The sequence below is a fragment of the Herpailurus yagouaroundi genome, unplaced genomic scaffold (assembly GCF_014898765.1).
Source record: "Herpailurus yagouaroundi ecotype Mexico unplaced genomic scaffold, PumYag 141, whole genome shotgun sequence".
NCBI lineage: Eukaryota > Metazoa > Chordata > Mammalia > Carnivora > Felidae > Herpailurus > Herpailurus yagouaroundi.
The window spans coordinates 10,750,902-10,763,697 of record NW_024412396.1 but is presented as its reverse complement, the minus strand read 5'-3'; the positions used below and the strand labels follow the sequence as shown (position 1 = coordinate 10,763,697).

The 12,796-nt window shown below is 34.2% G+C and overlaps 1 protein-coding gene across 5 annotated transcripts in view; it reads right to left on the bottom strand.

Moving 5' to 3' along the window:
• Window positions 1–12,796, bottom strand: part of ARHGAP5 (Rho GTPase activating protein 5) — an 81,627-nt gene that overhangs the window by 61,482 nt on the left and 7,349 nt on the right. For all 5 annotated transcript variants that reach the window (XM_040476888.1, XM_040476887.1, XM_040476889.1 and 2 more), the window contains exon 2: window positions 3,293–7,180. In XM_040476888.1, coding sequence (XP_040332822.1) covers window positions 3,293–7,012 — 3,720 coding nt within the window. In that variant the 5' untranslated portion in view covers window positions 7,013–7,180. The remainder of the gene's footprint in view (window positions 1–3,292; window positions 7,181–12,796) is intronic.

The following is a 12,796-nucleotide window of genomic DNA, read 5'->3' as shown; positions in this document are numbered from 1 at the left end:
ATGAAAGTACAAGGAAATTCTAAAATAGCTCTAAAGATTAAAATAGCTCAAACTACCGTGAGTTAAGTCAACTGAAAGCAGATTATAAATACGACCCAAAGCCAATGCACCACTTCAATAGAAGTGAGGACAAGACTGACACCAAATGAAAAGAGGTACATTATACAAAAGGCTGAGTAGAAGCAAATATATGAACCATTGCAAGTGAAGAAGAAGAGAACCTAGGCCCATGTTTCTCTGTGGAATAACAACAAAAATTAAAGACAAATTACTGTATTTAGTGATTTTAAGATGTGGTGAATGTAAATACCACCATTACTTTATGTATCTTTAAAAAAGAAACAATAAAATCCTGTATTAATTATAATATCAATTAACATTGGATATTAGATTCAGTAAAATTCTTATCTTCCTGAACTTCCTCAACTTAGGATGGGGTTATATCCTGCTCAACCCATTGTAAGTTGAAAATATGTATCATTAAATCAAAAAACCACTTAATATACCTCACACGTCTAACATCATAGCTTAGCCTATCCTACCTCAAATGCTCTCAAAACACATTAGTCTACAGTTGGGCAAATTCACATAACACAAAGACTATGCTATTAGTAAGTGATGAATATTCTGAAATGTACTGAATACTGTACTGAAAGTGAAAAACAGAATGATTTTGTGGGCAAAGAATGGTTGTTTACCCCTCATGACTGCATGGCTGAATGGAGCTGCAGCTTGCTACCATTGCCCAGCATCACAAGAATATTGTACTACATCTCACTAGCCCAGGAAAAGACCAAAATTCAAAATTCTAAGTATGGTTTCTATTGAATGTGCTACTGCTTTTGCACTATCATAAAGCTGAAAAATCTTAGTCGGAACCATCCTAAGTCAAGGACCATGTGTATAATTAAGTGACTATGTAAGACAAATCATGTATGAGAAACATTTAATTCAAGGAATATTATTACTAAACTAACTGAAATCAGGTAATGTGCTAAAATTTCAGAATATAAATACAAATTTGGTATATTCCTTCCTCACAGTGCTCATAGTTAAGAAATTAACACTAAAATAACTATAGTAATAATAAATATCGAGTCATTTAAGTCTTTGGAATTCAATTGTTGAACATTTTTACCCTAAAGAAATGACCTAGGGGTGCCTGGGTGGCTCAGTATGTTAAATGTCTGACTTCAGCTCAGGTTATGATCTCACAGTTCGTGGGTTTGGGCCCCACATCAGGCTCTGTGCTGACAGCTCAGAACCTGGAGCCTGCTTCAGATTCTAGGTCTCCTTCTCTCTCTGCCCCTCCCCGTGCTCACTCGCATGCTCTCTCAAAAATAAAACATTTAAAAAAGAAAATAATCAAAAAAGAACAATCTTTCATGCAAATTGGCCACTGCAATAAAAAAATGATAGCAAAATTAAAAACCTAGAAGCCTAGCCACCCAGTTTTAAAACAATTTGTTAAATGGAAAACAATGTAATAAGTAAAGGTATTAACTGAAATACTATGGAGCAATATGGAAAAATTCAACTAAGTGAAAAAAATAAAAAAGCACTTATACACTACTACTGCAACTAAATAAAAATTAGGAATAATGGGGAAATATAAAGAAAACTATTGAGAAAGACGTTGAAAACCTAAGTGTTTGCTCATAGATTGTATATTAAATAATAGTACTACACCATCATTAAATTTCCTCATTTTGGTATCTGTACTGTTAGTATTTAAGAGAATGTTCTTGTTCTCACAAAATGAAGTATTTAATGGTAGAAAGAGTCCAACATCTCCAATTTAATCTCAAAGGGCTCAAAACAATAAACCTCAATACACACACACACATCAAATAGATCAAGGAAGCAGGACAAAATGCTTCCTGAGGGTAAATCTCAGTAAAGAATATACAAAAGCTTTTATCCTTCCTGCAACTATCCTCCAAGTTGAAATTATAATAAAAAGTTACCGGGGCGCCTGGGTGGCTCAGTCGATTGAGCGTCTGACTTCAGCTTGGGTCATGATCTCACAGTCTGTGAGTTCGAGCCCCGCGTCAGGCTCTGTGCTGACAGCTCAGAGCCCGGGGCCTGTTTCAGATTCTGTGTCTCCCTCTCTCTCTAACCCTCCCCCGTTCACGCTCTGTCTCTCTCTGTCTCAAAAATAAATAAACGTTAAAAAAAAAAAAAATTAAAAAAAAAAGTTACCAAAACAACTAAGTAAACTTATGATCAAAAATAGAAAAATAACACACATATACACAAAAGCAATTTAAAATGGAAAGGCTGTAAATGCTTTATTTTTGTTAATATGCATTAAGTAGTTTTAATAACATAAGAAAAAATGCTGAAGTCTTTTGGTGGTGATAAAATGTATAGTAAAAACTAGTGATTAATAGCTGAGTATGAAAGATCATTAGCTAGTAGCATGTGTTGTGAGTACCTGCAGTAAATATGTACTAAGATGATGGACATACATAACTGATGAAAAAATTATCAACATGGACAATGAAAGCCTGCTGAAAGACTATCTTAAAACCATAAAAAATCTGAAGAAAGTTTATGCACACTCAAGAGTCAAAGAAAAGAGTACTGGAAGTAAAGGTGCTAAGGTACCACTGTGATAAAGATCTAATTAAAATTATTAATTATAACTTTAATAGCATACATATTTAAGCTTTTAATGCTTAATACCATCAGGTAAATTAATATCTACTGAAAATGGATACTGTATTGCTATTTGGTCAGAACGTTACAATTCAAACTTCAGAAACCTTTCTGCATGTCTTTAGGCATTACACCACCATCCACAAAGAAGCTTCCTGGAACTGTAAATTCCAAAATTGCGAATAATTTCCAATATTACAAATTATTAATTATATTTTAGTATCTTTGAACCTGGTAGGTCAAATTAATTTTGCAAAACTGCTAGGTCAAGAAGGCAAAAAGATAAATGGGATACGTAAAAACAAAAAAAAGAGCGAAATCACTTTATATCTCCGTTTCTAAAAGGAAAATAAGCATATTCACCTAGAATAATTACACTGAAGATTAAGAATTCAAACTTCTACACTAAAGACACAAGTAAAAAATAATGCAATTTAAAAAGTAATGAAAATAATTCACCCTCACAAAATACTAAAAACATTAAAAAGAGCTAATTATTTACCGAATGACCTAATGCAGCCTAAGTTCTCAATAATATTCATTACCTTAAAAAATATGTATTTTAAAAGGCAAAACAAACATCTTCATAAACATTATTAGTGTTTAGTAAAGTTTTATAAGTTAAACTTACCTTTTTATCTTCTTTTACTTTGTGGGTTTTCTTCTTCATTTTCTTATCATCTAATTCCTGGTCTGAAGTGATTGCAGGATTATCAATACCACCTTTCCAAGTTTCAACAGGAGAAAGAAGTGGATCTTCTTCACTTCCACGATGTCTTCCTTTTCTTTTTGTTTTAGAAGTGGTGAAAGCCTCATCATCACTTGCATCTGAATGTGTTCTTCTATAGTACGACTTGGCTTTACTAAACAGGGTTTTAGATTTATATTTGTATTTTGAAGGCCTCCTTTCCCCATGACTTTTTGAGGTTCTATCAGAAAATCCATTTTCTTCATCTCCTTGGGTGTTATTTACAAATGAATTTCGAATTTTAATAATGCGAGTCTGACTATCATCTGGGACAACATATATCTCATCAGAATAGCCCTTCTGTTTGAAAATTGTGTCAATGGGTTCCGCATAGTTATCTGAAGGATCCATATCTTCAGGATGTGCCAAAGGTACCCGAGAAGTCTGTTTTCTTGGATTTTTACCAATACCAGCTTCAATTGTTTTTAAGAGGTTTGGATCCAGTTTTTTCACATTTGTCTTAGGTACAACTGGTTTAGGTTTAATAGGTGGAGGCACTTTATGGTTGCGTTCATGGTCATGACAGTTTGGGGTGCTATGAATAGGATATTCATTTCCTTCTAAATCTAATCTGTATCTGGAACGGTCACTAGGTGTTGGAAGCAACTGTACATCATCCCCAATCGGACTATAAGGAGGTGGTGCTTCTGTATCATCATCTGAATCAGGGTAGTTGTTATAGGGGAAACAGTCTCTGGGAGATGGTAGAAAAACATCCTCACTTTGATGGGTTGATTCCCTTGTATTATCAGATAAATAGGAATTTTCTATCATATTTTTTTTCTCTAGAACATCACTGAAAAACAGTGTAAAGACCTCAGTTTGTCGATGATATTGAGATAAAGAATACAGTGCTGTAAACTTAGCAGTGATCTCAGTTGCAATGTGTTCTCCTTCAGTCATTAACTCCTTGATAGCCTCATTTTCAAAAAAATCTGCTTGGCTGTCAGTAACTGCCACCAGCTGTACAGGAATGGTGTCTTGAACTTCTGATAGAAATGCTCGAAGCATTCCCATTGACGCTTTCCGTTTGGCAGAATAAACTAATATATACCCATGAACTAGTTCATCTTTCCTTACCCCAATTGAAGAATGGTATGATAATATTGTGATCTGTATTCGCCTCCTTTTTTCACCAATGATTTTATCAAGCATTAGGGAATTATTCTGTCCAGCTTGAGCAGCACTACAAGAATGAGAATCAAGGAAGGGTGAAAGAATAAGATCCACACTAAAGGGATCACCACACATGGCACACATGACAATTCTCAAGTCAGCTTCTGATACATCCTTACTGGTGGGAACTGGGCTCACCACATCTAAATTATGCTTAACTGATTCTAATACTCCTCTTAGAGCTTGCTTTATTTGGGTTTCATTAAATTTACGAGGATATGTACCAGGAGGTACATCTACAAAAGGACATTGTAACTTGTTTGCCAACTGTTGCCCTTGGTGCCTGAGAATTGGTAGATTCTTACTCATGGAATCTCTCTGATTAGCCAGAATTAATGTAAATGGAAGATTTGCCATGTATTTATCTTTTCTGATCTGAGAAGCTTCAGTTCTTATTTTTCCAATAAATTCCCCAATAAAATTCAGTGACTCAATGGAATTAAATACACAGAAGCACCCATGTGGTTTAAAGGCAGCAGTCCACAATTGACTTAAGAAGTAAGGCGACTTGGCATCAACTGGCCGAAGATCAAGTTCATAAATTCTTCCATCTAAGGCATACTCATCATCAGTGGATTGTGTTCTTATCTCATTTGCTAGTTCTTGGGCAAGGCCATCCTTCCCTAAAATGAAAAGGTTAACTTTATCTATATTGGTACTATCATGATACAACCGTAAGCGGCCATGATCCAACTGCAAAAGACTACTGGCAAGTAATTGCTCTACTTTAATGTCTGTACAATTTTGGCCACTAAGACAGGTTTCTTTAGTGGGGTGATAAACAAACCCTATGTGCTTAAGTAGAAGAGATTCCCTATCAGGTGCAAGTTTCTGTAAAGCTTTATATCTAGGTTCTTCACTCAAAACTGTATGAATTTCACTCATTTTATCTGAACTAGGTGTTGCATTAAGATCTAAATCATAAAAAAGTTCAGAGTGCTCAAAAAGCATTTCCTGAAACTCTTCTTTGGCTTTTTCAACTATTTCTCGCTGATGCCTACCATACACCTCTTTGCTATCAGCCTCTGTGATGTACTTGAAGGCTTCATCCTCCATAACAAAGCACATAACTTCTTCCCACGGCTGCCCAGGTGAAATGAACTGAATTTTTTCCAAAGTCTTTTTGAATTTTTCCTTCATTTCTACCCTTCTTTTCTCTGATATTAGATGTTGTACATGGTTCTGATAGACTTTCTCAGCTTCTAAAGTGCTCAGGAGGTCAAATGGGATTCGTCTATCATTAATTTTGTCTATATGGTCAGTTTCATCCCAAGGTGTTTTTTCTAGCACCACAAAACATAACTGAAAGTCTGCTCTCTTTTCCAATAACTTCAAAGCTTCTGACCAATTCAAATGTTCAATCTCTTCTAAGTTTGGCAAAAGAGTATTAAAAGCTCTTGGTAAAGTATTTATATATTCTTCTCTCCTTTTTCTTATGTGTTCTTGTTTAAGTTGTTCTATATGTTTTGAGAATGTATTTCTGGCCTTTCTTGTTCCCTCTAAGTTGATGTATTCTTCATAATCAGGATGATTTTTTAATTTATTACTAACAGTTTTCCAAGTTGCATGATAATCTCTCACAGTCTGCACAAGTTTTTCAAACTTATCTGTTGCTGTGACAACAAGTTGTCGCTGTGTTTTATAAGCATCCAGATAGGGAATAATTTTAGGTTTGCCACGAGTTTTATCCAACATTTGTACCAGTGCAGTGAAACATGTCTCGATGTTGACATTAAATCGTGCTGATGTTTCCACTACAAGAAGGTTCTTTTTGTTTGAAGCAAATGCCTGAACTTCTCTAAGATAATGATCCACGCACTCATCACATTTAGTTGCTGCTATTATTACAGGCTTTTTTGATTTTGATAGTTGGACAAAAAGATTATTCACAAATTTAAGTTGATCATCAAACTTCCTATTGCATCCCTGACTCACATCAATGCACAGTAAAAACCCATCTACATTGAGCTTCCCTTCGGGCATTTGCTTCTGCTCAAAGTCTTGTTCCAAGCCCAGCTGATCAGTGCAAATGTACATTAGTTTTTCTGCTGACTGCAATTTAGAGGCAGCTGCACGTTTTATATATGGTTGCAAATTCGTACTCCGATGAGGCAAGAAAGTCTGGTCATCAATGAACTCTGTTTGTTCAATGACATGAATTTTGCATTCTACTCCATCTTCACCATTTTGTGTTATGTCACCCCAGTACAAAAAGTGATCATTGTTTACTACTCGTCCTCCAAAGTCAATGGTGCTAAGCACAGAAGTATGCTCTGGGTAATATTCATCTGCTTTTGAGCGTACAAATCTATTGCACAAACAAGACTTTCCAACTCCACAGTTACCTTTGTCTTTTTCAGTCCCAGAGAGTCCAACTACACTGATCGTATAGGATGGGGGGCGAGGCTCTTTGTTTTTTGCCATCATAACTCTCTTCTCATGTCTCTACATTCATAAAGATAACCAGATATACTTCTCATTCTGAAAATAAAATCATCTCAAAATACAGATCCGAAAGTTCAGAACTATATTTGGTTCTTTGTACTTCCCTCATTTCTATGCAGAAAGGTCTTCAAGATCATAACGATCATCTTCCTAGAAAGAGGAGAAAAAGGACAAAACTTAATCAGGAGTTACATATTAAATTATATACATACTACAGATGTTCGTAACAAAGCACTATGGATATTAATGTTACATGTATTTTAGGTTTGAAACCACCATTAAACACTGCTTATGATTTACCATTATAAATGCAACCGGACTTCAAAAATTTAAGAGAAATCTAATAATTAAAATAATTACATACAAAATTTAATGTTTCACAAGCTTTAAACTAAGCCCCTACTGACCAAATGTGTGTTTTGTCTCTATTCCTTCCTAGAAGTTTGAAGAAACAACTAGTCCTTTCCCCTCCCTCAATTTTCCTGCCTTCTGTGACTGGAGGTATGTTTGCTGATAACTAAAGCAACTAGTTGCCTTAACAACTCTCTCACAACTTTCAAAACAACCTGCTTTCTATTACATTATTCCCCAAAACTTGTTCCCTAAAATGGAATTTCATACAAATTTAGCAAGATGTTAGAATTAAATAAAATTGTTCATGAAGTTTCAACATGCTCCTGTGAAATCTATAAAATGTTATGCCCAAAAACAAATTTAAAATATTCACACACTTCAATAGGTAAGTAGAAATGGACAGTTAATACAAATACTGAGAGTATTTAACCAGACCAAAGTTTCTCAAACTATCAAAGGATCAATTTTTATTTCATATCTGCATGTTCAATTTTGCAAAATGCAATAAATACAGTTTTTTAAAAATCCAAGCCCCAATTATTAGATTGAAGAGACATAACATCACTGTCAAATTATTTCTAAATGTTCTTGATTTCTGTATTTATTTCCTCTAAGAGTAGCTACAAAAAGCTCATGGACCACATTTTAAGTAGCAGTAAGATAAAGAATTTGGAGATTATATATTTGAGATAATCTTCTACAAGTATTTGATACACTAGCAACATTAAATAACCTGGAAGAACTACATGCAATTTAATTTAGGTTATTTATGTGGAAGCAATGAATCAGTCTTTTAGAATAATCTTATTTATAGATTCCTCATTCTTCTGAGGTTGAATTAAAAGCAATATATCATTTGGACATCAACATATGTGAAAATTATCTTCAGTTCAAACAAACTAAAGAACATAGAGAAAAAATACAAAGAAAAGAACCACCACTTGCCCCAAATACCTGGCTTCTACACTGACCTCAAATGCAAGTAAACATTTATTCAAAATATACTGTACACTTACTATACTAACAACTAATGAGTAACAGAAATTGTAATTCAGAATTATGACTAACATTTCTGGTAAAATAATATTAAAAAGTAAAATTTCAGACTTTTGTATTCATGTACTTTATTCTATTAGCCTCAACTATAAATACTAGCATCTGCCATATGACATTCAAACAAAGCATTTACTAGATTCACTTTCCTAATAAAATAATCCTATGTAGAAAAAGCAACACAAGTAGTTAAAGTTATTTCAAATCTATTTGAGTTTATGACAACAGTAAAACCAAAACTGCTTTGATACATGTTTCCCCATCTATAAAATGGGGCTGTGTATCTATATAAATTTAAGAAGTAAATCATTTTTTTAAATGTTAAGCACCTCGCCAACAAAGGGTTTAATAAGCATTAGTTCTGTTTATTAATTTGATTCTTAGAACCAGTGAAACAGTCAAGTATTTTTTCAAAAAAATGATCTGGTCAGACCTGTGACTTAAAAAAATTTATCTGGCAGCAATGTATATGATAACTAGAAGTAAGAGAAATTGGGGCAGTCCCTCCAATCCTATTAACTCTTTTTAATTAATAAACCTTTTAAAAAATCTTAATCTGGTCAAATTGGGTATTTACACCTAGCACAAGTTTAACTTTCTTTACCTAAACTGTGTAAAAGAATATTTGTATTTACTGGTAAGAAAACACAATGAATGAACTGGATAACAACATTATATACAGTGATAAAGAGGCAAAAGGAAATTAGTTTGGGAAAACACCACAATGATTCCATAACTAACAATTAAGAAAAAAATCGAAAACAAGGAATAGAATCCTTTCGTCTTACTAGAAAAGCAGAAAACTGCAGACAATACTCTTTAAAATGTACATCAAAAGAAAACCTACCTAGTGATTACTTTGGGGAATTTTCATGTTCAACAGCATAAACACTAGCACTACATATGGCTCTTTATTAAACAAACATCTATTCTGAAAACTAAGCAATTCAAAGCATGTTAAGACTGTCCCCTGCCTTCCAGTTTAAGAGACACAAAGTTAACAGAAAAGTAACAGTACATTGTCATATGAACCTAAGTATTATAGAAAATTCTCAACTACAAACCTAATCCCTTGCGCCTTAATAGTCACTATTCATTCCTCATATATGCTTACCCAAACATTAACAGACACGTTTCTGCTCTCCTACAGCATGTACCTCAAAATACTGAGGTAGCTTTCTATCTTAAGCTATAGAGTGTAAGCAGAAATGAAAACACTCTTATCGTAGAATGTATTTTAAAAGTTTCACAGGGACATCTGGGTGGCTCAGTTGGCTGAGCGTCCGACTTCAGCTCAGGTCATGATCTCGCAGTTAACAAGTTCAAGCCTTGTATGAGGCTCACTGCTATCAGCACAGAACCAATTTGGATCCTCTGTCCCCTTCTCTGTGCCCCCCACCTAAGCTCTCCCTCTCAAAAATAAAGAAACATTAAAAATAAAAATTTCAGAAAGAAAAGGGTCTTAAAATTAAAAGAAGATGAGTGAAGGCATGAAGTTACCACCCTTTCACAGGTCAGTGAAAAATGGAAAGCTTCTTATCTAAGGAGAAATAAAACTATTATATCAAATTTTATAATGAGGCTTCTACACATCCTAATAAATTTGATAGTGGCAGGCTTTGAATCATGAATATTAAAGTTTAAATTAGAAATAAGGTAGCTCTACATGACATTTATGGTTTTCACACCAAATTCACAGTAAACTATCAATTAGACACTTAAGTAACATCCATGTTCTTCTTTCAAGAAGGCTACCTGCTGGTATTATGAAGTCAGCTGCAGAGCTTTATGTCATGAGTCACCATAGTGATTTTCAAACAATGATGGAAAATTCTTTCACCTACAGGTAGGAAAGAAGAATACCGGGCAAATAGTTGCTCTCTCCCTCCAAATCTCTCATCAAAGCAGTGCACTCTTTATCTAATTTAGAAGTTTACTTAACCCAAAAGATTTTTTTTTAATTTTTTTTTCAAAAGCCCTAATTTAATAAAAATGTTTTCTGGGGCACCTGGGTGGTTCAGTACGTTAAGCTTCTAACTTCAGCTCAGGTCATGATCTCACGGTTCGTGGTTTGTGCTGACAGCTCAGAGTCTGGAGACTGCTTTGGATTCTGTGTCTCCCTGGCTCTCTGCCCCTCCCCCACTCACTCACATTCTCCCCCTCTCTCTCTCTCTCAAAAAAAATGAATAAATGTTAAAAAATAAAATAAAATATAGTAATAAAAAAATGTTTTCAGATTTTAAAAAAGTTTGAGAAACCATAGACTAGGGGAAAAAAAAAAACTGTCACCGGTCATCCAAAACATTTTGCTATTTGTTTAGGTGAGTATGGTATTACCACCTCATCAGAGAAAGATAGCTTTCATGAGGTTGACTGTAATAGGTTGGTTATAAGGGCATTTAATTTCAGACACCTGGATAGTATATACTTACATGAATTACCTTCTGGCCCTCAACATCCAGGTCAAAATTCCTGTCCATTAACCAACTGAGGCAGTTTTTCTTCTGTGCTTAAAAAAAAAAAAAAAAAAAAAAATCCTTTCTTTTTTTGTGTGCTCCCAGTAATAAACTAATGGCTAATATATATATATATGCAGATTATTCAATTTAATTTGAAAATTCCTTTCAGATATGTGTAATGGTAATATCTGATAATGTGGATTCCTACATCTTTCTGATTTTTGGTGTGACTTTCATATAACTTGTTCTCATTTTCTCATATTTTTACCCATGAAGGAACCAAGACAAAAGTAGAAATGACCTACTCAAAGCAATCCAGTTAAAATGAGTCTCTGGATGACCCATCTTTATTTTCTTAAGCAGGACTACTGCTTTTTGTTTGCAATGCAGTTTCTTTCTCATTCTGCCTTTAAGTTTACCTTATAACCATTTCAAGGAAATGTTTAGATTAAGTATCCTCACAGAAATTAACGAAAAATGTTTAACTTCAGTGGAGCTACAGTTGATGAGAGAGTTGGAGGGAGAGAGCAACTATTTGCCTAATATTCTTCTTGAGTGGTCCCTACAATTGTCTCAGAAATGAAGCGATCTATACAACTAAGTTTTCAAAGATATTTTACTAAGTCATTCAAACACAACTTGTTCCTCTTAATCGAGTTTTAATAACATGAAGTGGCTTTCCATGAAAAACAAAAACAAAAGCTTTTAAGTTCTACAAGGAATCTAGGAAACTGAAAAAAATGAATTCTTAGTAATTCTGGATTTAAACTAAAACTTTGTTTTCTATCTTCTCACAAAACTTCTGCATTCATAGATAAAAGGTGTGATATCTTAATTATTTTACACTTTTAAGTTATTACACCATGTCAGGAAATTCCTGTTGGTCCTATCTTCATATCTAGAATTTATCACTTTTCATTACATTTAGTGCTCTAATCTGACCCATCCACCATCATATCTGGCCCTAGATTATTCCAAGGCTTCCCAATTAATCTCCGTGCTTCCACTCCTGCTCCCCTTCCCCTATCACTATCAGAGCAGCCAGAGTTTCTTTTAAAACGTAAGTCAGAGCTTCCCATTCTTAGGTCCGAAAACCTCCAGTGGCTCCTAAAAGTCAAATCCTTTCTATGGCATAAGATCTGCCTTCTCCAAACCTATCTTATTCTTTGACCTACTCTCATATATTCTCCCACACTCATTCTGCTCTAGACACAATGAGGAACACTAACACAATTTCTTAACATGCTAAGCATGCCTCTGCCTCTACACTTACTTTTCCTAGTAACTTCCAAAGTCCACCTTACCTCCTAATTTACTTGCAACTTATTTACTTGTCATTAGACTCTATCCCTCTCCCCACCCCTACTCCAGATTTAACAAAGATCCACAAAGGCATAAATCTTTATTTCATCAATATATTCCACAAGATTCCAACAGTGCCTCCTACTTAGTACTCAATAAATGCATGAATGCTAATAAATATTAAAATCAAAATGTTCTTAATTCTTTGGTCAAAAAGAGGAAAGCACATTTGTTTACTGAATAAGCACTGTAATATATTAATCTAAAGCTACTAATGGAAGAAATGCACATTTATTTCAAGATTCCAAAAACAGTCAAAACTTAAGCCACCAGAATAAAGACTATGATCTATAATACATTTAGCCCTAATTTTTGAAACTTTTAGAATCAGAAATATTATAAGAAATTACATTTTCCAGAACTAAACAGAAGGATCTTTGTAATTACGTGCTCCAGCTTCTTTAAGTCAAAGTTATCTCTTACATAATCAAATATTTGACAAAAGACAGATCGGAGCCCGAAGACTGTCATATATTTCAGTCTCAGGTGATGTAACCTAGCTTAATAAAAGTTATCAACTGATTTACTAAAGATGAAT